Raw genomic sequence first — 26,135 nt, forward strand, 5'->3', positions numbered from 1 at the left:
TACATGCATGAAATGTCTATGGGAGGCGTTAATGGAAATTCACGATCAAATGCATAATAAATATATCTTTAATGGTGTATTTTTGACAATTTTCGTGAAGTAGTACTTTTAATAAAGTTAGAAACCACAGAGGAACATATGAAATGAGTTATTTAAAAAAACAACAAAAAATCATTTCCGCATGTAAAAAATCTTTATCTTCATTTATCTTTAGAATATTTGTGTAAGACTAGTGTTTTAGTAAGGGTATGTTTAATGTTCTTTGATTTTATAGTATTTTAAAATACCAAAGAACGCTACTCTGGAATGTGACTCAGAAGGAGCCACAGATGGTTGAACTTCACGCACAGCCCCGTCCCCGCACTCCAGCTCCCCTCACCCCCTCTTTCTTTCTGAGGATACAGACAGGTACAACTGAACCAAGAAGAAGTGCCAATCTAAGGCATATGTGGTTGTATCTATAAATTGGCGTATGCATAAAGGAGCTACTGGTATAAACTGGCATAGGTGACAAAGGTAATACGTAGCACTATTTTAAATGTTGAGGCTCTTTAAATTGAGAACAAAAATGATAACGTAGCTAATTAAATCTCTCCAAACACCTAACCATCTCAGGAAGGCTGGTGAAACAGTATCTTTTGCCACCTCTCTCTACCCACTGGTTTTTTTGTCCACTAGTTTTTCAAACTAAATTGGCCTTCCTAGCCTTGGTCTTCTGAGGTTTACAGTGTTTTCAAGGACCCGAGTCTAAAATTTTAGTCAAACATCACTGCACGATGGTGACAGGGTTTGGCAACTCCTGTTTCTAGGCTAGGACACTTTCCATGACACCAGTTTAAAAGCGTAGGCTGCAGAAGACATTAGGGTCATCCCGAAGTAAATCTCCAGTGTCACCCAGCTGTCTCCAAGCCCCCTCTCCGCTTTTGGCTTTCCCTAGGAATACCAAGTACGTTTCAGACTCTCTAATCGAGTTTTACTTGCTGCTCCGAGTAATATGATAAAATCTGTACTTTATGAACAGAAAGTCCCTGCTCACTTTTTTGCCACACTGACTTTACCAACTGCAGCAGAATGAAAGGATCCCATAGATCCTATAATACAGAATCAGAGACCCTAGGGTATATTTTTTTCCAAAGTGGGAAGTGGTATTTTTCTGTTTTCTCTCTTCAATCGGTTTTTTCCTTTTACCTTCTTTTTTCCCTAAAATCATTTTGCATGAAAGAAAATAACACCAAAAGGCTCACATGATTTCTCCTTTTCTTGCTTATAACCAGTGCTGAATTACACAGCATTTCCTGAATCTCTAAATTATTATATTCAAACTTACCGGGCTTTGACCCCTCAGGAACTGTCCCATTCCAAACCTGGTGTAAGAACTCTGGTCTGTTATCATTCATATCAATAACATTGATGACAATGTCAATAGGGTTCTCCACTTGATTTCCATTAATATCCACTGCATGTGCCCTCAACTGCAAAAATAATTAGAAAACAAAACTATTTAACAGTTTTATGTCTCAAGTGAGAAGATAAAATGTACAATCACCATGCTACCAAAATAGCAAGGGTGAACAGAGAAACTGAAGAAAAAGCTACTCTCCCTATCAAAATTTAAGTCAGCCAGGGTGCCTGGGTGGCTCAGTCTGTTAAGCGTCTGACTCTTGATTTCGGGTCAGGTCATGATCTCAGGTTCCTGGGACTGAGCCCTGTGTCAGGCTCCCCACTCGGTGTGCAGTTTGCTTCAGATTCTCTCTCTCCCTCAGCCCCTTCCCCCCAAAATAAATAAATAAAATCTTTAAAAAAAATTTAAGTTAGCCAAACTTCATGTGATTAGGATAGATATTGTAGTAAAAGGCCAACACTTACTATTTGCTAGGCATTGTGCTCAGTTTTACGGATTTTAACTCATTTGATCCATATACAAAAGAGTGAGGCAGAAATGATAAGCGCTTGGTAAAGAAATTGAGCTTCAGAAAAGCTAAGTGATTTTGCTCTGTCTCTTGACAGAGCCCACAGACAAAGCCAGTTCTGTCCAGTTCCCAAATCTTTTTGCTAAATCCGTACATATGAGTCAGGGTAATTAAAAATGTACTGGGCACAGAGTAGTCGTAGAGATTAAAAGAACAGAAGAGAACTTAGAATTAAATGTGTTTAGGGAATTGTGACACTAGGTGGGTTTTTTTTTTCATTGTAAAAATCACTTGTCAACATTAAAAGTGTGTGAGTATATAAGACAGTTGTTCCTCTCCCAAGCTTGAGTTCTCAGTTTTACAGGTATTCTAAAAATTTTATCTTTTTTTTTTAATTAATACAGTCACTCAGCTACTCTTGGCAGAATATCCTCAAAATCTTTTAATCCAGCACATAGAGATCCATTACATTCTTTTCAATAGCTGTGTAGTGTTCCGTTGAATTGCTTCTTTTTAATGGGAATGCTTCTGTGGTTTTTTTCCTGTGAAGTATGATGCTGGCTATTGGTTTCTGTTGGATATGCTTCATCAAGTTAAAGAAGCATCAACATATCCCCCTTTTTAAAAAGTTTAGAGGTTATTTAACACATGAAACAATGTAAATTTTATTATTGCCTTTTAACAGCTGTAAAATAAACCTTTTTTCCTTCACTTATTTAATATATTACATGTTGATAGATCTTCACACTGAAACATCCTTGCAATTCTATAATTGATTCTATTTTTCTTTTTTTATGAGTATCATTCTTTTCTGTGCTGGCAGTAAGAATCTGCAGAGCAAGAGTTGACCCCAAAATTGACCTGAAGTTTTAACCACAGGAGTTCAGATAATTAAACTTCATACAGGAAGAATTATTTAGAATTTTTGTATTGATATTATTTATATCCATAAATGCAAGATTAGTCTAATTAGAGACTGGTCTCTCATGTGCTATCTTTATCAAGTTTCCCTGTTAATGAGTTTTTGTCTTTATGAAAGGTTTGGAAGTTTTACTTATATCTTTATGGTTTAGAACAATATAAAAAGCACTAGCATTACATGTTCCTGAAGGATTAAAAAAAACCTGGTTGATGAACTGGTTGATGAAACAATCAAGTCCTTTGGAAGAAGGGAATGCTGAGTAGTACTCAAGTAGTACTCAAGAGTTAAAAAAAGTTATTTTTTAATTTTTATATCCAACGTGGGGCTCAAACTCATGACCCCAAAATCAATACAGACTGATCCAGCCAGGCGCCACCCTCCCTTTTTTAAAAAATAAGTCTCATTTTATTTTTTTAAGCTCTACATCCAATATGGGGCTTGAACTCACGACCACGAGATCAAGAGTCTCATGTTCTACCCACTGAGCCAGCCAGGCACTCCTTGAAAAAGTTTTAAAAATTTCTTGTATGCTTATTTGTCTGTTTAGATCTATAGGAGTCTTGCTCTACCACATATCAATATTTTAACAATTTTCAAAACTTCAATAATTTATAAAGTTTTTACAAGTGCAAAAATTCAACAAATATGTTATTGTTCAGTATAAGAGTCTAAAAACAAACACATGCCTATGTGGAATAAAAAGTTTTGAATGACTAAGTATCGATGATAAACCACTGGGAATACTAATTCAATACATGGGACAACTAGCTGTCTACAAAGGAAAAACAAAGTGGATCTATATACCTCTCTCCTTTTAGTAAAATAAACTCCACAGAGGTTAAAAGTATAGATGCAAAAATAAATAAATAAATACAACAGACAAAATCGGGGAGATTAGAATCTTGGAGTAGAGAAGGCTTTTATAACCATCTCTAAAACAAGACTTTATGATAAAATTGAAAAACACAACTAATTTTACAATGCAAGAACTATAGGTAGGGTAAAAATTATTAACAAAGTTTAAAAACAAACAACACAAAAGGAAAATATATGACAAATTAAACATTAACATCCCTAATAGATAAGAGGTTCTTAACAGTAAGAATAAAAAGCAAACCAGCCAAAAGAAAATTCAACAGAGAGGGGCGCCTGGGTGGCTCAGTCGGTTAAGCATCCCACTCTTGATTTCAGTTCAGGTCATGATCTCAGGGTCGTAAGACTGAACCCCATGTTGGGCTCCACACTGGACATGGAGCCTGCTTGGGATTCCCTCTCTCCCTCGCCCTCTGCCCCTCCCCCCACCTCTAAAAAAACAAAATTCAACAGAGAACAGGAATAGGAGATTCACTTTGATTAGATATTCAACCTAGGGAACTTAAAGCATTAAGATCATTTCTTTGCAAATGATAGTTTGATAAGTAAGAGAAAAGAGTGGAGAAAGTATATCTCCTATACAGTGGGCAGGTAGTGCAACATAATACAACCATTCTAGAGAACAACTTCATTATATTTATTAAAATAATTCCAATTTTAGGAATTTATTCCAAGGATATAATGGGCAAATGTACAAAAAAATGTTCACTGCCACATTATTTATAGTTGCAAAATAAAATAAAAAAACTAAGTTACCCAAATGTTTACCCTTAAGTAATTAGTTAAAATTACATTACATTCATTCAACAAAATAATTTGAAGCAATTGAAAATGATGCTATAAGTAAATAATTATTTACTGACATGGAAAGATGCTAAATCTTGTGATTGCAAAAGTGACAAAAGCTGGTTTCAGAGAATGATGCCAATTTCAAAGAAATACATTTATGAATCTAGGCAAAGAAAAACATCTTACAGCATATCACCAAAGTGTTCCAAAAAGAAGCAACAAACAGGTTGGTTTTACGTACTGAGATTACAAATCATTTTTACTTTCTTATTAGTATTGCATTATTTAAAAGTTTTTATAATATGCATATATTCTGTCTAAAAAATGATAATTTCATTGCAAGTTTTAGTTATTCATGCAGAAACTGGAGAAGTAATAAAGACCAACTTAGGTTTCTATATTAAACTCATGAAAAAATTGTTGAAATCTTGTTCCAGGAAATGTGTAAGAATGGCTAAAAAAAAAAAAGAAAAGAAAAATGCCTCCTGGAATTTGATTAATATTAGGCAATTCTTTAGTTTTAAAACACTCACTATAATTAATATTTTTAAATTGGAAAAATCAGTTTCAAACATATATGTATATTTAAAAATATGAACATATAAATTATATACAAAAAGTTGTGATAACTCACTAAGAAAATGGATAAAACAGAAAAATAAAGAACATAAAAATGAACATAAGAAATATAATAAGATACTGTATCTAAGAAAATATTGCTCAGTTTGGCAGATTGATGAAACCAAGTGTAGGCCGGGTTATGAGAGAAAGGGAAACCTCAATTTCTGGTTGGTAGCATCAAAGGCACATCTTTCTGGAAGGAATACAGCCAACAAATGACAAAATTAAAATGTACTACTCATTTTCTAAGACTATTTAATGGTAACAATCAGACCAAGAAGAATAGATAAAGATGACAAACACAGATGTCTATTGAAATCATAAGAAACTGTCATTAAAATTATAGCCTACACATTTAATGGAATACTATGCAGTCATTAAAAGTGTTGTGATCTCTATAATTTACAGGCAACAATTTTGACCTCCTTTATGTAAATTTGTTCCTGTAAGTCCTTAGCCACACCAACATGTAAAGGGTAAGGAGATTTTTGGCAATTTCACTTTCTTCTTTGGCACTGTTTGTTTTTCACCCTAAGCATTCATCAATTCTATAAAAACAATGAAATCATTACAACAAATTGAAAAGGCTAAAAGCGCACTTCTGGTATTAAATCTGTCAGTATCAAAGCTCTAAGACCAATGTTAAGAGGCAAATGTTAAGCTCTACACAGTTAGAAGGTATTAATACATCAGATTATCAGCTGGCTGAAATCTTACATGAAACCGGGCTATCAGCTCACGATCCAGAGGCTTGGTCACTGACAGCTGACCTGAGATGGGGTTGATAATGAAGATACCGGTTGGAGGCTGATCAGCTCCTGGCCCCGTTACGCTATACCGTAGTGAAAGGTTTTTATCTCTATCCGACCTGATCTGAGGATCAAGAAGACAATCATATTAAATGAGAGACTAAATGAGCTCTTTATCAGGACAGGACATGCCACACCTCATGCCCTTTTTCAGTTACAAACTTACAGCGTCTCTTCCCAGAAAACAAGTCCTGTTTCTCATCCTAGCTTCTTGGTGATAGGCTTCAAAAAGAGATGTCACCTATCACCAGAATATCACCTATCACTGACTGGGGCCAGTATTAACATCTAAAAGAACACTTGCTAGGAGCAGTGCCAAAAAATCAAAATTAAGGAGTGTCAGTTTTTAAACTGCATCAAATTCAATCCAGGGAAATTATAGGTTATAATATTTAACATAGGAACAGGTGTCCAATTTAATTGAAATAAAACTTGTTTACCTTTTTGTATCAGTTAGAAGACATAACTGTTTAGGCCTTAGTGTGAAACAACCTTACATGGGAACTCTAATATTATGGGTGAGCTTGGAAGTCAGATTTCTGCACTTGCATTACAGTGACATTATTCACTGCAACCAAAGCTTTCCATGTCATTTTAAGGTGGCACCTATTACTCCAAATTCTTTATTAATAACAAAACATACAAGAAATCATTTTACAATACATTTTTATGCTCTCAAAAATGAAACCTACTATAGGCTCACTGCCTTTTCCTCCAAATCTAATAATTCCCTGGAAAAATAAGTTTATAGGTGAGCTAACATAGGAAAAGGCTATAGAAAGGGAGGAAGAAGAGCAGCTCAGAGAAAGCGCCAATTGGCAATTCCTTTGCAGGCGATAATAACAGATCTTTATGTAGTAGGTAAATATACTTAACCCAGTAACAGAATCTAGTTTATTATTTTTCTTGTTAAGGCAGAATTCTCTTTTTACTCATTGTCCATTAAAGTAGAAAAAAAAAGCCTTTACTTGGGGGTTATGTTGTTCATTGTTAAATTGAATTATAATGTGCATTAAAATAAAATATGCAATACAAAAAATGACTTATTAAAAATACAGCTTTCAGTAAGTATGTATTGGAATGCTAAATTAATCATGCACACAAACATCTACATTCAAATAAATAAATACACAATAACTTTGTCTTTTTTCCTTTTGTAATAAACAATGGGTTGCTAATTTTACTGAACATATACAACTACCTGTGATTTTTTTTCTCCACAGCTGATGGTATACATTTGGAGTAACTGAAAAAAAATTACTTCTTAGATTTATAAAAGCCTATGGTTTTGCACAGCCCCAGGGATTCTGTTAATGGTATCAGAGGTCACTTCCTTTTTTCTTTAAAAAACTCTCAAATGCACTTGGTGCTGGCCTTTTTAGCAATGATTGCCCCTTTATTTCTTCTTTGGCTCAAAAGCTATCTGTAGAGGGCAAAGATCATCATGGAAAGCACAGCTATCAGACAGGGAAGTGAAGGGGTGTGTGTGTGCATGTGTGTGTGCGTGTGTGTGTGTGCGTGTGCGTGTGTGTGTGTGTGTGTTGTGAGAAAGGGTATGGTCTGGGTGTGGATGCATGTTGGAGTTAGGGCTTACGAAGGGGGGTGTGTGTGTGTGTGGGTGTGTGTGTGTGTTGTGAGAAAGGGTATGGTCTGGGTGTGGATGCATGTTGGAGTTAGAGCTTACGTATTCACACACTCAACAAAGTTCATCCTCCGCGGTGTATGGGACCCACAGAGAGCTCTACCTACACATAATCTGAGATAATAATTTTTTTAAAAAAGAGGCTCTATACAACACTAGAGACATTTTATCTATACAAAAAATATATTTTTAATACATGTTGTAAAGTCTATCTTGCGATAAAAGAGACAAAAACGTTTCTAACATTCACTTGACACATGCCATGGAGACAATTAAAATTGTGCCAGCCTACCCTGACAAGCTCTTGAGGAAAAGGTCCCCTGGAGTTTTCTGGCAAGTTGATTGGAGGGATAACCCAGTCTCTCTTCTGCCTTTGTAGATGGCCATTGTGCTTAGTCACTTGTCTTGGGAATACTATTTCTTCAATTTCTTGTGATTCCTTTGCATTAAAATACAAGACATTGCTGAGTACTAGGAAAAACATTTTCTGAAAGACAGCAATATAAATGGATACCTGACAGTGTAGGGTTCACTGTTCTGAACAAGAAAATACACCTGGAGGCCCTCTCCTCAACCCTCTCTTAAAATAATAAAAAAACCATAAAATTTGGGGGTTACACTGATCATTGAAGAATTGAATTCCAAACAATTTATTATGTGGCACATCTGTGTAAACTATTTAGAGTTTCTATTAACCATCTTAGGTAGGAGTTAATATTGAGCAAAATTTAATGGTGTCCTTTTATATATCTCTCATTAGTTTAAACCACAGTTCAGGTAATGTGCTACTGTACATTAAATTTAGATCTTGATGTGCTAAAATATAATTTGAATTCCAAGAGAAGTTTAATACATACTGCTAAGGCATGTCTCAAATATTTATGACCCTATTAAATCCCACAGAATTAATGCTGTAATTATTCTAAACCTATGTCAGCCATGATGGATGCTGTAGATGACCCACTTTGCACATTGGGTATTAATCTCTGCTGGATGTCAACATTTTCTTCTGTTTCTCCTTATATCTGTAGACATTTTAGCCATTAGCCCTTGCTGCCTCAGTGCAAATACCCAAGTTAGTTTGCTGGAACACAGCGAATCATCAACAACGAAAGCATCTTTTCACTCAATTAGTTACCAGTTTCTCACTCTGTATTCCCCAAATGACATGATTTCCTTTAACAGCTAATAGATTAATAAATTACATTTCACATAATAAAAGTCTAACATTGGGACAAGAGAAAAATGATATCTTTTCCACGAATACACTTATTCATATTTGATTATGGGTGTGTATGTTACACTTACAATTAAGTAGCAGAAGTGAATGTGCGTATTCTTATCTCCCACAGTACAATAAGTCTACAAAATGTAATAGTTATACTTCATGAAATTATGGACTTCGAAATAGATGATTTTGGTGTCTCCTCATATTTGTTTCGAATTAACACAAATTAGAATATTCAGAAACTAATAATGTTATCATAACTTAACTGAAGAAGTTATTGTATCTTATTAAAAATTCCTAGTATAGTGCTTTATACAAAGTAAGTGCTCAGTAAATGTTTGCTGAATTCAATCAAACTGTACTTTGTTGGAAGTGTATCTACTTCTTTTATCCTGGTTCATAGCAGCTTCCACCAGAGGGAGTATATCATTCCTTAAAGTTAGGTCAGTAGTATAAATAATTCATACTCCCCAATTTGATTAGTAAGGGACAAGACAAAAACCCAATACTCTTAGCCAGAAATGTTTTCCTATTGCTACTGTATATCTGTACTTCCCATTTAATAGACTTGACTAGTGACATCTTGCAGAGAATTATTTTCGGGTTCTATTTAACAGCTTGTAAAGCTTCAAAGAAACTTAAAATAAACAACTACTTCTAATTTAAATTAAGTTACAAATCTCAAAGTATAAACAACCGTTTCAAACACAATTTCAGATAGCTTAAATATATATTTAGTCTAAGTATCTTGTAAGATTAAAAAAAACAACAAAATATTATTGAAATGGCTGAAGATGATAAAAATTCAAATACTGGCCAATGTGACATAAAGCAAAGCATCTATTTGGTTCCAACTGTATAAATCTCATTTTTTAAACATAACTCCAAAGCCATGTTTGGATACTCTACCTTCACTGAATCCTCAGGTAAGGTAGGCTTGAGGCTTAATTTTACTGCTACTTGCCACTTTTCCTGGGTCTCCTTATCTTGGGCGTATATCAGGAACTTGGCATGCTCAGAGGAGAGGGGAAAGCTTCTCACAGCATACACCATACCATCTTCATCCACCTTAAAATCTGCTGGCTCACTGCTTTCATACTGGACTTTCCTTTTTCCATTGCAGTTGCTGAACTTCACTGTAAGAGATAACAAACATACAAGTCACACGATAACACAAACACAGAAGTGTCTAAGGCGGGTCCCGCTTAGGTTAAAGGGTAAAATGCGGTACGCATAAAACACAGACATTTCAGTTTTACATTATCAAAGGAATTCTCATACTAAAGATACCAGTTTATGATTCTGAGTTGGCCCCCAGAATCTCCTTGTTCCAAAGCCTTTCCCCTCCCTCCACATTCCCCTGCATCTTGGAGCCCTTGGTTACACGTTTTTTCCGCCATGCTCTCCCTCACTCCCTGATATTATCTGCCACTCCCTGACAAACTCCCACTCATCTTTTCCGTCCCAGCTCCAGAGTCACTGAAGGTGGAACCACCCCTTGTTCTCTGTCTTCATGTAGCAATCTGAACTCTACTACCACAGTTTTATAGCCATTCCTGACATTCACGGTGAGAGGTACGTCAGGGCCAATTTTCTTAGTTATCTTGAATACTTTGCCCACTTCCTGGCACATAGTCTTAACTTACAATTTTTGAATAAATTCTTCAAGGAAGAAAGCAATAACTTTTATTAATGTTGAATGCCCACCGTGCTCTAGAATTACAAGACTGTAGTAGTAATTAAAAGGGGAATAATTTGCAATTTCTAGTCCTCATGGTGCTTATAATAGTTCTATGAAGCAGTAACATTTTACAAATTTTCAGAGATAAAAATAAAACGTATCTCAAAATATCGTATCTTATCTTTATGTAACATGTAATAACTTAAAATTGAAAAAAAAAATCAATGCTTCCTTAAAAGCAATGTCAATCCGATGGACTCTGAAAAACAAACTGAGGGTTCTAGAGGGGAGGAGGGTGGGAGGATGGGTTAGCCTGGTGATGGGTATTAAAGAGGGCACGTTCTGCGTGGAGCACTGGGTGTTATACGCCAACAGTGAGTCATGGAACACTACATCAAAAACTAATGATGTAATGCATAGTGATTAACATAATAATAAAAAAAGTGCAAAAAAAACCCAACGTCAATCAGCTTACGTCTCATTGGATAACAACACGAAAGTTAAACCACATGCTTATAAATGTAGGACTAAACATAATCAAGCCAAAGTAAAATTATAAAATAATAAAAATATTCTCTAAGGAAAATGATTTCCTTTGAAATCCTCAATCATTCTTTATGAGGAAAATTTCTCTGGGAATAGCATAAAGGGAGCAAAGAAAAAACAATGTTTTAAATTTCTGTAAACATGTGATGTTATGTCCTAACCACAGTTTGTACATAGGGTATATTTTGGAAAGCAATTAATAGGTACACATTACAAAATATAACCATATACTACTTTTTGCATTTTTCAAATATCTAAGTAAATTTTTTCACTCCCACTCCACATATGGATTGATGAATTCTTTTGTTCATTAATATAAATTCACTGAAATGTGCACAAGATCACAGCCAAATAACATGCAAGCTTATTTCCCTTAGTAACCATAAAATCCTTGATAACAATAATAAAATACTTTAACTACTGAATATATTATTTCCCACATAGTCCCACATATATCATCCTTCATTTTTTAAACATCTAAAAATGAAAATAAAAGTTATATCTCACACTAAATTATGTTAAACCAGAATATTTGTCCTCGGAGTAGAAGTATCCCAAAAGATACTTATTTACCCCATCTTACTTGCCATGCAATTTAAAAGTGAAAAATAGGTAATGTGTTCTACAGAACACAATGCCATCTACTGCTAATCTTTTATTAAAGACAAAATGAAAAGTAAAATTGATTTGGGGGAACCCTGCTGAGAAAGCAAAATTCAAGACTTATCTTTGTATAAAAACACTTTTTTATATCAAAAAAGATATTTGTGAACTTAAAAACATAACGTAGATCAGACCTTTGCACTTTTTTGTTCCTTCTTTACCACTCTAGCATGGACCCTCATCAATTCACACCTGGATTGTTGCATCTGCCTCCTAGAGGTCTTCTCCCTGCTCCAGGTCATTGAGCATCTACTCCTAGACTAAACCTCTGTTGCTCAGTCAGGTCTCCTCCGCACTTACTATCAATAATATTATATACCTTCTTTCATCTGGTGTGCAATGCTCTTTTCGCTCTTGGTCACTTGATCTCTTTGGTAATTTTTGTACATCATCTTCTAAAACATATTCTACCCAATTGAATTTCTCAATCATTCCCCCATTTCACTGCAGCCCAAACCCCATGCTCACCACTTTTTCTGGAAAGCTCCTCCACCCCCATTCTCCATGCCACAGCTCCAGAGCCAGGCCATCATTTGGGCATAGGATCCACCTAGATGATCTTTAGAATATGGCAGCCAATGCCCTCATTTGGGAAGGCTTCAGATTTTTTATTTTAATTTTAACTCTTATTTGTTTTTACATTTCCTGTCCATGGAAGCACATATCAGCACTTTATTTTTATTAGGATGATTATAAGAAATAATGTCTACTTATTAATGGTTTCATGTGACTAAATCTTCTCTCTGTAAGTAGACTGTAAACTCATTTTGGCTTCCTGACAGTGAGTCTTGGTTATTCTGTTTCCTAGGACACCTAAAAGTGACAGAGACAGTATAAATGCTTATTAAATTTTCACAGACTAATTGTATGGTGAATACCTTACAACTTTTCAAAAAACTTGAAAATAGGCAGGAAACATAGAAGTATGTCCAGCCTGCTGTAGCAATAACGTTCAGCAACCACCACAACAAAAAATCTTTAAGTAATTTGACTTTGTATTCGGTTGTTGGGAGCGAAATAAAATAAATTAATATTTGTTGCATGCCCGGCATTGAACAAGTTACTGAAGATTAGGTTATCTACTTTAGCCTTAGCAATAACCTCCTGAAGTGGAAATCATTATTTCTGTTCTACAAATGGGGAAAGAAAATTCAGAGAGTCATCCGTGCCCATGGCTTGACTTTAGGGATTCTACCAAAGCAAAAAAGAATCCAACTAAACTCATGTCTCGTAAGTTACTGAAACCTAAACCTTTAGTAAACAGAGAAAAGACAAAGGGGTTCGATAAATGCTCGTGAAGAGAATAATGCCACATTTAGATCTCCAAAAGTACCAGAGTAAAGAGTATTATTAAAAAGAAGTCCTTAAATTAGAGTGTACCATAAATGTCCCCTAAAGGGAAGTAGCTAGGCCCTTGGAAGTGGGGTGCAGAGGGGCGGCCAGCAGAAGGGGAAATTCACACTCACTCTTCCAGTGCCTGAGGATTCTGTTAATTTGGTACTCAGCTACCTATTTGGATTCAGGTGTCAGAATGATGCAGGGAAGGGAAAGAAGAAGGCCTTTAAAGAAAAATGCATTTGCAAAGAAGGAAAAAAAATTCCTTTTCCTATAAAGGGTCACGGAACATCCTATGAATGAGAAGTGGCTGACCTCAGGGAGTCTGACACTGGGGAAAACTCTCTGCAAGAAATCGCATAAAGGTCAGTTCGTTCTTTCTTGCTTTCTCTCTCTCTCTCTCTCTCTTTCTTTCTTGTTTTTTGATTCAATAAATGTTTATTGGACACCTGGTAGGTACCAAGCATTCAGCTGGGAATGGTCTGTGAGTTTTTTTTTTAATTTTATTGTTATGTTAATCACCATACATTACATCATTAGTTTTTGATGTAGAGTTTCATGATTGATTGCGTATAACACCCAGTGCTCCATTCAATATGTGCCCTCTTTAATACCCAACACCAGGCTAACCCATGCCCCCACCCCCCTCAGTTCTTTAAAGTCAATTAATTTTTTATCACCCCTGCTCCTCACCTATAACTACTATGAATTGGTTTAACATATCTATTATTAAATTCTTCTGGGTTTGGTAAACAAATGTTAATTTGCATTTGCCCAAATACTAAAATAAGCAATATTTTGGGGGAGGATTCAGGTTTAAAGAAGTGTTTTTCATTAGGTAATTCCATTGTACAGTCAACCATTAGAGTCAACACCTTAACTGAAAAAAGTCCATTGTCCACTGAAAAAATCCTCCTTGGTGAAAGATTAGTCCTGACTTCATCTTGTGGTTGTGAGTTAATGCGTGTAGAGTACCTGGTTCACGGTGACATGCTTCATCAATGATAACTACATTTTACTGTTTTCAAGTCACACAAATTAAAAGGCTTACTAATTTCAATGGGTGTTACAAACTGGATTGTGCTCCTCAAAATTCCTATGTTGAAACACTAACTCCCAATACCTTTGAATATGACTGTAATTGGATATGCTGGTCTTTAAAGTGGTAATTAAGATTTACAAAGCTCATATGGGTAGGCCCTCAACCAGTAGGACGGGAGTCTTTATAAGGAGAGGAAATTTGGGCATAGACGTGTGTGAGCACAGATGAAAGACCATGTGAGGACACAGCGAGAAGGAGGCCATTTGCAAGTAGAGAAAGGTCTCGAGAGAAGCCAAACCTGCTGTCACCTTGGTCTTGGACTTACACACTTCAGAACTGGAAGAAAATAATTTCTGTTGTTTAAACCACACAATTTGTGGTCTAACACAATGGGGAATGCGTGGATTCCACTTATTAACCACTGGTCAGTGTTTTTGCCTATTATTTTGTTTCACTTATGACTTAGATGGAGCTAAGAATATTTTCTCAAATTTGACAAAATTCTTTTCTTGAAACAACCACTGAAACTTATTCAAGAAGATTTTTTTTTTTACAGAAACATAGACGTTTATGAAAAAAAATAGTGGGAAATGGCTATGTTATAGAATCTGTTACACCACTAATTTAATTTATAAATTAAATTTACTTACAACATAACATTTCAAAGGAGTTTTCAGGAGGACTATGACAAAGTATGTGTACAAAAAAACTGGTTAAATATAAAAAGGAGAGTGGGTAGAAACCATTTGGAAAGAAGAAAGAGATATCCAAGGGACATTGCTTAATTATTAAAATTAGATTTAAAATTTAACTTTCAAGATGAGGAAAATAAGGCAATGATCATAGACATGTTTCAGTTGTTAGAAGAAATACATGGTTCACTGGAACCGAGCTGGTCCTGTTATTAAAATATTTTCCTAATAAATGGTAGGTAAAGAACTCTGAGCAACATAATGCATACAATTTTCAACTTTTATCTTCCAAAACATGAAACAGTTTAATCATTTTTTAAATTTTTTTTAAAAAAGATGATAAATTTGTTTTGAATTAAAATGCATCCTTAGCTGTGAAACTATTCTATATGATAGTGTAATGGTGGATATATGGCCTTCTGCATCTGTCAAAACTGAAGGAACAGCACAACACAGAGAGTGAGTCCTAGTGCAAACTACGATTTTATTTACTCATAATGTATCATTATTGGTTGCAACAAATGTGCCACACTAATGCAAGACGCTAATAATAGGGAAAACTTCCTTACTGGTGATGATCTAACCTGCTATATTATTAGATATTTGAAAGGGATAACTGTCAATATCCTCAGTCTCATAAACATGAGTTCCAGTGAATTGCCTCAAAGTGGTATTACTTGGAGCTATATAATATAACTAAATCGATAACTTGACATAAATACATCAGGCATGGAGATATTGAGTTGGTGTTTCACAAAAGTCTTAATTTCTTATTAGACATATGTAATAAAGCAGAAATTCTATTATTTTAAAAATAATCAGGGAACTTAAGATATTTTTTCTGACAGAATAATCTTCCTTACGTTAAAACATTAATTTTGCTTAAATACTCAAATAACTCAAAGTAGAAACTCCAGAATTTCATAACACAGGAGAAGGAAATAAATTTCCTTAGACAACTAAAAAAACAGGCTTAATCCATGGGATTATTCAAATTTAAAACAACTCTATACACAATTAAATATCTGTGGCTGAAAACGCTACTATATTAAACAAGAAATTTATTATTAGAGCTATTGCATAGTTTTCCTACATATATGTAGTTATGTTCTAGCCTACATAAAACTTTGTTAACATGGTTAATACAAAATTAAACATCAGGGAAATAATTATTTTAAAGTACTCTTTGACTCTTAGAGCAATACCTCAAATTAATGTTAACCATAAAGCCATAATATCTTTATAAAATATTAACAGCAAACCACAGGTCTTATATGTTAAATGCATTACCACTTAATAGACTGCATAAACCATATGAATGAAAATGTGCAAAATACATATGGCTTATAATTTTTGCTCAAGTAAAACATCACACCATATTAAGAATACAGTGATAAGAGAACACTGCAAAATATTTTTGAGCCTAAATATGCCTTTACCTTATTGTTTTTTTCCACATTAATTGCTATTTTTGAAGGCATGTTGGGACAACAGAAATATTTCACAGTGCTAAGAGAAGCTCTCCTTCCAAAGGCAAACAATATTAATTAATGAACTTGACATCTAAACGAAGAAGTGAGAGCGGGGAAGTTGGGAGGAGTCTCAACAGTAGGGATTTCACGGGGTTTTTACTTGTAGATTCCAATGGAGAATGGTTACCAAGAGGCGAGTTCACTTACACATCTGAAAAATCTGTTTAGATATTCTTTTGCCACACCAGGCCCTTACTGAGTTTCAATCCTGGGAACGACTCTTCCTGAAACACTTTAGTAGCCATTTCAGAGTGTACCAACCCTTTCCACACTTGTACAGTGGGATCTGCTAGAGGTAGTGTGGGAATGTTGATTTGGACCTTCGTGGAAAAAATCATTACATTTTCTTTATGGCATATAATTATAATAAGAAAAATGAAATACAAAATTTTAATTACACATATTGACTATTAAATATACATAAAACTTTCAAAATCCTTTAAAATTCTTTAATGCTTAAAATCTGAGCTTGTTTTCATGAAATACCTTTTTTTATAATAAGTTTTATGACATGGATATCAAATCCTTGATAATTACCATCAATGAAAGCTTTACTCACAGAAGTTGGTGGTAGCAAATGATAGCAAAGAATTCACCCCTTTTCCTCCAACTGGCAAGAAGTTCTTTCTTGGCATGAACCATGAGGAATACATTTATTACATTTCATGGTCCTTCCTTTTCTTGCACTGACAAATATAACAAAGACATTCCTGTGGAAATGCAAAAGCTTTTCAAATTTTTTCATATTAAGTATTTTAAAATAATGATATAACTTGAGTTCAAGAATACACAGGTATTGCTTTAACAGTCTTAATAATTTTTCTCTATGGTTTAAAAATATAACACCAACTAAATATCACAAATGAATCATTTTAATCCTTTTTCCAGAGTTGAATTTTTGCTTCAGATCCATAAACTCTGTGACCGTGTGTAATATTTTTTACACGGCTTTTGCAGTTTTCAATTAAGTTCATTCAGGTGCTCCAAAATATCAGTTAAGTAAGCTATTTTTTCAAGTGAATAACTCTCCTTCAACAAATCTACAGTGAACAACATTTGAACACACAGTCATTTTTCTATCAGCTTATAAACTCCTGAAAAAAAAGTGTCCTTTGGACAGCTTGTGCACTTTGGTATGTATCAGCAAATATGGTATTCCTTTATCTTTGCACAAAGCTGGAGCCATTTATTTTCATAATATCAATTTATGTGGATTTAAGATTTATGAGCAATCTTTTATGTACAAGAGCTTTTTACATGAGTAAAACTAACAGAATCAGGAGGTTCTCAGATTAAACTCTTGGTTTTTATATCTTCATGCCATTTATAGCTTTTATAACTTTCATGTCATTAGGGCCAGGGAATCAGCCTCATGCAATATTTGCTTACCATCCTATTGTAAAATATTCACTTGTCTCCTTGAATATATAATTTATAGAAGTTTGTTTTGCTTTCTTTTTTCCAGAATAGAATAATGCTTTTCAAAGATTCTAACCACTGTTATTAACTAATATATTTATTAGTTCCTTAAAGTCATCAATGTGCAACTATGACCTTTTTGATTTAATAATCTTTTTGATTAGTGTTGTCACTATGATGTGTGACATGCCATCACTACCTCTCCTGAGTGTATTATTCAAAAGTGGCTCATCTTCTATTTCTCCTACTGTCGATGATGGATATATAGGCTGGTAAAACAAGGAATTCTGCATTTGGCTTAAAGCATTAAATTGGAAATGCTACAAATGATGTTAAGAGCTTGATCAAACAGTGCTGTACTCAGTCTCATAAAGAAGTGTTCTTACTTCCTGTTTAAGAAAGTACAAAATTCCTGCTGCCTAGAATGGCTGGTTAGTGCCCACAAAGTCTGTCCGGCATGTGGCTTCAATTGATCACTTTGCATTAAGTAAAATGGTTAGATCCAGTGTGAGAATAATGATAAGAACACATGAATTCCAATCTGAGGGAATCATTATTATATTATCTAATTAATATCTTAAACATTTGAGTCGGTTATTTTGACCCTGAAGTCCTTCCAGCTTTCATCCCAAATTATCCACTGCGTTGGAAAAGAAAAGATACGTAAAAATGACATCTAAAAACAGACTCTGGCATGTATAACTTCAGAAATCTATTTGTAAAACAATATATAATATACGTGTAACATATATAAATAATGTACTATATAAGTAATATTATGTAAATATATAAAATAAGATATACAAATAAGTATATAATATACATTATGTATATAAGGTCTTCTGCATTCTTAAAATACTTTAAAATAAAGACAGGAAGGGTGGCCAGGTGGTTCAGTCAGTTAAGCATCTGCCTTCAGCTCAAGTCATGATCCCAGGGTCATGCCGGAAGTCTGCTTCTCCCTCTCGCTCTGCCCCTCCCCTCCCCACTCCTGCTCTCTCTCTCACAAATAAATAAAATCTTAAAAAATAATAATAATAAAGGGGCGCCTGGGTGGCTCAGTCATTCGTTAAGCATCTGTCTTCGGCTCAGGTCATGATCCCAAGGTCCTGGGATTGAGCCCCGAGGCGGGCTCCCTGCTCCTCCCTCTCCCACTCCCCCTGTTTGTGTTCCCTCTCTCGCTGTGTCTCTCTCTCTGTCAAATAAATAAATAAAATCTTAAAAAAAAAATAAAGACATGAAAAACTTAAAAAATTAAACATCCTGCAATCTAAATTAGAATATGGAATATTCACTTTCACTTCATTTAAAAAACATAAAAAGTGTGTACAAAAGTATACTCATAATTCTGGATAATCAAAAAATATTTTGAAAACAATCAATTTCTGGAAACCACAGTCCTCTTTAACAATTTAGTAAATTTTACGTCCAGAAAAAAAAAAAAAACAACTAATTTAATTCTAAGGGATTTGTTTCCAAAAACCTATATAAATTTAACATAATATATACACATTAATTCTAAAAATTGCATAAAAATTCTTGATTTCCATCAAAAGTAAGACTTTGACTAACTGTTAACCTTAAAATCCAATAGGAAGAAAGGAAAAATAGCAAAAGAAGAAAAAGAAAAAAAGAAAAAGAGGGAGAGAAGAGGAAATAAACCATTTAGAAAATTAATAAAATTAATGATTCTCTGGCTCCTGACAAAAACATAAAAAAGTTAAAATTTATAGATACCTTCTACTTTAGAATCAAACAGGGAAAACTATGAGCAAAAAATATAAGCAAATGAAATGGAAAAGAGAACTAAATGAATAGTTGCATAAAATCTTGACCAAGGATAAACATATTGATACAAAAGTCATGACCAGATAACCAGATTCGGTGGGAAAGGGGACATTTTGGTGCCAGTTCCACTGGCGAGTTCTTGGTCAATGAGAAGATCTGGGGAGATGCCATGTGTGGACATGAGTCTACGTAAGTCTTCCTCAGCCAAATAGAAAATAATAAAAGTAATAAGAACTGTCAGCAAGTTTTTAGAGAAAGCCTTAAAGGAGCTTTCAAATCTAACGTTAACTATTGTGAGTTAACTTACTGTTTTATTATAAAAATGCTTTCACATCTTTTCTAACATTATAAAAAAAGTTCAACCATGCGTATCTGCAGCACAACTGTACCCTATTCTTGGCATTCTGGTTGGGAAACACTGATTTATTTTGCCATACTTCTAAAATGTAAGGCTGCAGTAGGCATTACTAATGGTCACCAATATTTTCAGTTTTTCTCCCCTTCGTGGACATTCAGAGAGATGACACTGTTCATCTCTCCTGACCTTAGGTAGGACCATGTGGCTTGCTTTGGCCAATAAAATCTGGGGATTGAAGTGACATACATCACTTCTCAGCAGAAGCATTTAAAAGCTGATACCCTCTTTCCCAACAGTGGCAATGATTAAAGAAGGTGTTAAACGTGGATAATACAAGACCAAAACCCCAGCATGAGCGAGTCACTCTACAGGGAGCTTCTCTGGGGCAGGGGGGAGCAGCTGTTCCAAAATGGACTTCCCGTGAAAGAGAAATTGTTTTTTGTGTTAGGCACAGAGGGCTGGAAGTAAGTGTTAGTGCAGTATATCACAGCCTACCATGATAAAGCCTCACCTGCAGTGACCTGAAACCCTCTCAATGCAGTAGAACTAGGCTGAAGTGTCTATAAAATAAAGTAAATTGGAATCAAACTTACTGTAGATTAAAACAAAAATATTTATTATTCCTAAAACTCTTGGTATTTCCCTACCAAAAGTGCAAGGTTTTATTATCATGTTCTCTAAAATGTTATAAAATCTCTTAGAGAAGCTGTTATTTCATTTCCTTTCCAGGTAAAGTCATGTAATATTAACTAACATCTGTATACAAGTTGCACACAAATAAAGGAACAGAGCTGTGATATTCCTCTTTGATATGAAATTGAAAAAAATCAAAACAAACAGCGGGAACGATAGAGAAGAATGATTATGACATTAAAAATAGGAAATTTGGATTTTCAGCAGTCCGATAATGATATGTATGTAATTTTATATATTAAACTACTGGAAAAGCAGTAAGATTATTTCATTTTCCCTTGTATGCATTTTAATAACTCAAAAAAATTTAAAGCTGTTCTTCACTTCATTGATATTCTTCCTCCTGGCATCTCTATGCATGAAACTCAATGAAAACCTCCTTTTTTTTTGACAGACTCCACCTAAAATATATAAAATTATCAGTGCTCAGGCAGAATGATTCTCCTTTTTTTCGCAGAATGTGCCCATTAACAAATTACATTGAAATATCACTACCTCTAATTAAATTACTCTGAGAAAGCACAGGTTGTGTAGAAGCTCCTTTTCCCAACTATCTGATTATTAGTCTCTGAAATTCGATGCAATTTAGTTCTTCTAAATTTAGTTATTCGGCTACTTATGTCAACAAAGAAGGAATCCTAATTCCTAATCTTTGTGACGGGTTTCTGTTACTTTTTAAAGAAAATAGAGTTTCATCGTAAATTTTACTGAAAACAGAAGTTCTTGCTAATTGGGAGTTTTCAAAAGCACCACCAAAAAAGGAAAAAGCAGAACTAAACTAATCTCATATCTAAATCAACTTCGACAAAGCGGACTCCAAATGTGCCAGAGAAACCAGAAAGAGCGAAAGTTTCCCCAGAACGCCTGGCCTGCTAAGGCCAGGAACAAAAGGATGTTGTATGTTTTATGAAACCTGAATAAAAGAAAGCAGTACCTAGAACACAATGTTCATTAACCAAATTAGCCCTACTGGTATTACATAATATCACATTAACTGAAATTAAGATCCATTGAACTGTTGCACTATTAAATGCAAAACCAGGTGCTGATAGTAAAGTTATAAAACAAACAGGGTAAGATTTTATCCTAAGCATGTAAAACAATTTAAGAAATACTTATTCCTTTACTGGCTATTAGGAGAGAAAGATTATGCTCACATATGAAGAAATAACAATGTATTTAAAATATATATATATTTTTAAGATTTTGTTCAATTATTTGGTAGAGAGAGAGAGGGTGCGAGCATGAGCAGGGGGGAGGAGGCAGAGGGAGAAGGAGAGGCAGACTCCCTCGCTAAGCAGGGAGTCCCACTCAGGAGCCTGAAATCACGACCTGAGCTAAAGGCAGACGCTTATTCACTGAACCACACCCAGGCACCCCTAAAATAGCTCTTGAAAATATACCACAATGAGGGGCGCCTGGGTGGCTCAGTTAATCATCTGCCTTGGGCTCAGGTCATGATCCCGGGGTCCTGGGATCGAGCCCGGCATCGGGCTCCCCGCTCAGCGGGAAACAGGCTTCTGTTCTCCCTCTCCCACTTCCCCGTTCCCTCTCTTGCTGTGTCTCTCTCTGCCAAAAAAATAAATAAAATGTTAAAAAAAAATACCATAATGATACATAACACATAGTTTAAAAGCTGAATTCCCAATTATTACTGCCAATTCCCTGGAAAGATGTATCAGCTCCCCAGCCACTACAAAGAACTGTATAAATAGTAAAGTTGGACTTTCTACAGAACACAAACCATACAAATGTAACAAAAGCATACCAAAATCCACACGATATTACACATGTTATTTCTAAAGGCTGCTTATACTTTCTGAACTAGCAACATGATGTGAATTAAGTATTTAAAAATGCAGGATTCCATAAAAATTTCATCAGTTACTATTTTTTTCACAAATCCAATAAAGTTATCAGAAACAATTACATAAAATCCCTAAGTTGGCAATAAAATTTAAGTGGCAAAACAATTAACAAATTCTAATACAAGTTCAATGAATGTGTTTCTGCTTGGGAAACATCACCATATAACCTGGAAAAAAACATCGTCTCCCAGGGGCACCTGAGTGGCCAGGTCGGTTGGGCATCCAGCTCTTGATTTCAGCTCAGGTCATGATCTCAGGGTTGTGGGATCAAGCCCCGCATCAGGCTCCACACTCAGCACTGAGTCACCTGGGCATGCTCTTTCTCAAATAAATAAATAAAATCTTAAAAAACAAAACAAAACAAAAAACATGGTCTCCCAGTCTATCCTATTATCATTGTCTCAGTAACCCACTGTCTAACTTTTTAAAGAATTACTGTATAAACCCTAGAAAACTGTTTCAGGAACATGAAAGTATACTTTCAACAAGCTATGTAGACAGCATTTCTTAGATCCAGTTCAGCTCACTCTGGTCTGTCACAGAGAGTCACAAGGAAAATGAAGGCAAGTAATCTATGACATGTAATTTAAAAAATAGGCTATGATTTTTAATGCATTAATGTAACAGTAACAAAGGACTATTTGAAGATTAAGATTTTACACAAATGTATAAATACTCTAGTTGAGTAATACCAATTTTAAATGCCAATTACTTATATTTAAAAATATATTTTATGCTTATTAAATTTTTATTAATGTATCCTGAACTGTGATCATTTCTAAATGCTGTCACTGGCTTAAAACCAATCAACCAACAAACAAAAATAAAACAAAAAATACTTTTTTTTGTATTTTGTATCCCTCCCTCTATCACAGCTGAAATGAACATCTACCTCTGTGAACACACCAACTCAGCAGTCTGAATAGCTGGGCTAAAATCTGCTTCAAATGACATTAATAAGCCTCATCCTCATTAATGGGTTGACATTTCCTCTTGGAGAAATGATTACGTTTCTATTTCACCATTCTCATTAATTATATCAAACTGAATGGGATTAATTGTCATATACTATACCTTTATGGCCATCTCCTGCATACTCCACACTGTGTAACTTATCTAGAAACATCACAGGTGCATGAGTGTTCTGTCTAGGAGCAATTATCTCACCAACCCTTCCCCAAATGCCCCTATAGCACTCATGGTCCAACTCTTAGGTATACTTACGAAGGGTCAAGATAGCTTTAAAATTTTATGGAGATAAAAGATTTTGCACATTTAATTTACCCCATGAAAATATGTGTGCATGTATTAAAGTGTTTTCATTACATTAACCATGATGATGTCAAGGCAAATATCCTGTGCTTTTATTATTTGCTTCCAACTTTACCATTTGCCAATCTGTATGTATTAGCTACAATAAATTGAGTTAGGCTAAAACAATATCCTTATCCTGTGCTGATAAGCAGATGCAATAAGCAGACTAGTCTGAATTATGTTTTTTTGCCTAAAAGCCTCAGCAATACTAATGCTTTGGGATAATATATTAAAACCCTATTTTAAAAAAATTCTCTTAGATACCTGACTTCAGGAAGCATGAAAATGAAGTAAAACATTAGATGTAAATAAATGGGACAATGACAGACAAACACACACACCTAACAGTAATAATGAAAGACGTATTACATGTGAATTTTTCATTAAAAGAAAACTCTCAGTTTTTTTTAAGGAAGGATATAAAAACCAAGAACAGATAGAAATGCAAGGTGTGAAGGAGACTCCAGATAGCATGGTGTGGCAGTGGGTCCATGTTTTTGGTGTGCTACCTTTGATTCAAATACACAGCCATCATAATAAAATATAAAGAGTTGAAACAAAATGAGATAAAATCCAGGCAGGCTCAAAAACAAGATGAATGTTGCACTAGACCGGAAATGAACTTAATGTGAATTGTCACCTGGATAGGAGGCAAGCAGGGTTAACTGAAATGCAGCTTCTCTGGGGTAAAGGCACTTGAATGTGAGGGGGAGATCCCATTTCATTTGGTGCATCAGAACCTAATGCACCAAATGAAATTAACTTCATGGACCGTTCTGATTTTCCAGATCCCACTTCCCATTCCTTCTCCTTCTCTGGAAGATGTCTCAAGGGGATCAGGCGAGGACCTTCACTTCTCTACATTCTCACCCTAGGTGATTTCAACTCACCCCAAGGTTTTAAAAACCACCTGTACAAAGATGAATACTGAATATGTATCTATAAACTTTGTTCTCCTGAGATCTAAACTCCTACATCCAACTTTCCATGTCCAGTTGGATATGTAAAAGGCAACTCAAACTAAGCAGGTGCCAAACCCAACTCTTGATTCCCTCCTGCCCTCAATAATGAAGCATGGTGAACAGTGTCACCCTACACCCAAATAAATGCTCGCACTACAAGTCTAGCTGTTGAGTTTGACTCCGGTTTTATTCCAAATGGATCAATTTGAAGATCCTGTCAGCTCTATTTTCAAAATATATCCCCAGCACGGCTCCAAGGCTACTGTCTTACCATCAGCCCTTATCGGGGCTGATTCATGACTACAGCCTCTAATTGGTCTATCACTTCCACTCTTCATAATACCTACAGTGGCCTTTTAAAAATGTAAGTTAGATCATACTCAAAGGCTTCCTATCACACAGAGAATAAATTCCTTAACAAAAGCCGTTGGTCCTGCAAACTCATCTTCCTTTCCTCTTCTCCTCACTCACAGGATCCCCAGTCTTGTGATTCCTCCAACAAGCCTCAAGTCCTTGTTTGTATATTTGAAATATCACACAATGCAGGGGAGAGAGAGAGGAAAAAATAAAACAGGGAAGGAGCAAGAAAATTTGGAAAACCAACTGTCCAGGTAAAAGATAATTAGGTTTATTCTGGTCTTTTTATAGGCTTTATTATTAAAGTTACCTTCTTTAATGTTTCCAACTTTCTTCCTTTTTTTTTTCTTTCCCTGTCACTGGTACCAACGAATGATTCGAGTTGACTTTTTTCAGCCAAACCAATTAATGATTAAAAGGCACCTGAGACCCGTTTTCATCCATTAGCTGGTTTGACTAGAGATAAGTGATTGAATCATTGAATGCATAGGGAGGGGTGTGGCATATTACGCATTTTAGCAAGAGCTAAGCAAAGAGAGAGGCAGCAAACAAGTGTTTTGATGTCTGTAATCTAGTAAACGGTCTAGCCACCAGAACGTGCCGCCATGGATGAGATGCTACAGATTACCCAGACCCTGAGTTCTACTGAACCACCCAGCCTCGAAAACAACACTGGAATTTGAAAATGTGCAGGAGGAATGAAGGAATTCCAACTAGCTCCTCAGTAGTAAGGACGAGGTCAAGGATAACAACGGTCTAGTGTTGAGCCAGTGTTCATTCATATGTATATTAGGTCTTCTCAAAACTGGGGACTGGGAAGAGTGAACATAAACTTGTGGCCTCAGCATCTCAACCCCAATTATAATCCTGCTTCAATGAGAATGTGTACAGCATGACTCTCAATATACGGAAATAAAAGCAAAGGTGGATATTGTGCCCACTTCCTCAGATCCAACAACACAGGGTAATAATATCACATTCACTTGTTTCGTATGTATGTGTGAATCCATCTATCTATCTACATATGAAAGTGAAGTGCTTAGCACTATACTCTGAACAGAGTATGAAGTCAGCTATGACTCTCATTACTG

The 26,135-nt window shown here is 35.2% G+C and overlaps 1 protein-coding gene across 2 annotated transcripts in view; it reads right to left on the reverse strand.

Moving 5' to 3' along the window:
• The window catches only part of CDH2 (cadherin 2), a 207,227-nt gene that overhangs the window by 50,943 nt on the left and 130,149 nt on the right, over positions 1-26,135 (reverse strand). For both annotated transcript variants that reach the window (XM_027576021.2, XM_027576022.2), the window contains 4 exons: positions 9,704-9,930; positions 7,859-8,005; positions 5,833-5,988; positions 1,328-1,472 (listed from right to left, as the gene is read on the reverse strand). In XM_027576021.2, coding sequence (XP_027431822.1) covers positions 1,328-1,472; positions 5,833-5,988; positions 7,859-8,005; positions 9,704-9,930 — 675 coding nt within the window. The remainder of the gene's footprint in view (positions 1-1,327; positions 1,473-5,832; positions 5,989-7,858; positions 8,006-9,703; positions 9,931-26,135) is intronic.

The sequence above is a fragment of the Zalophus californianus genome, chromosome 14 (assembly GCF_009762305.2).
Source record: "Zalophus californianus isolate mZalCal1 chromosome 14, mZalCal1.pri.v2, whole genome shotgun sequence".
Taxonomy (NCBI): Eukaryota; Metazoa; Chordata; class Mammalia; order Carnivora; family Otariidae; genus Zalophus; species Zalophus californianus.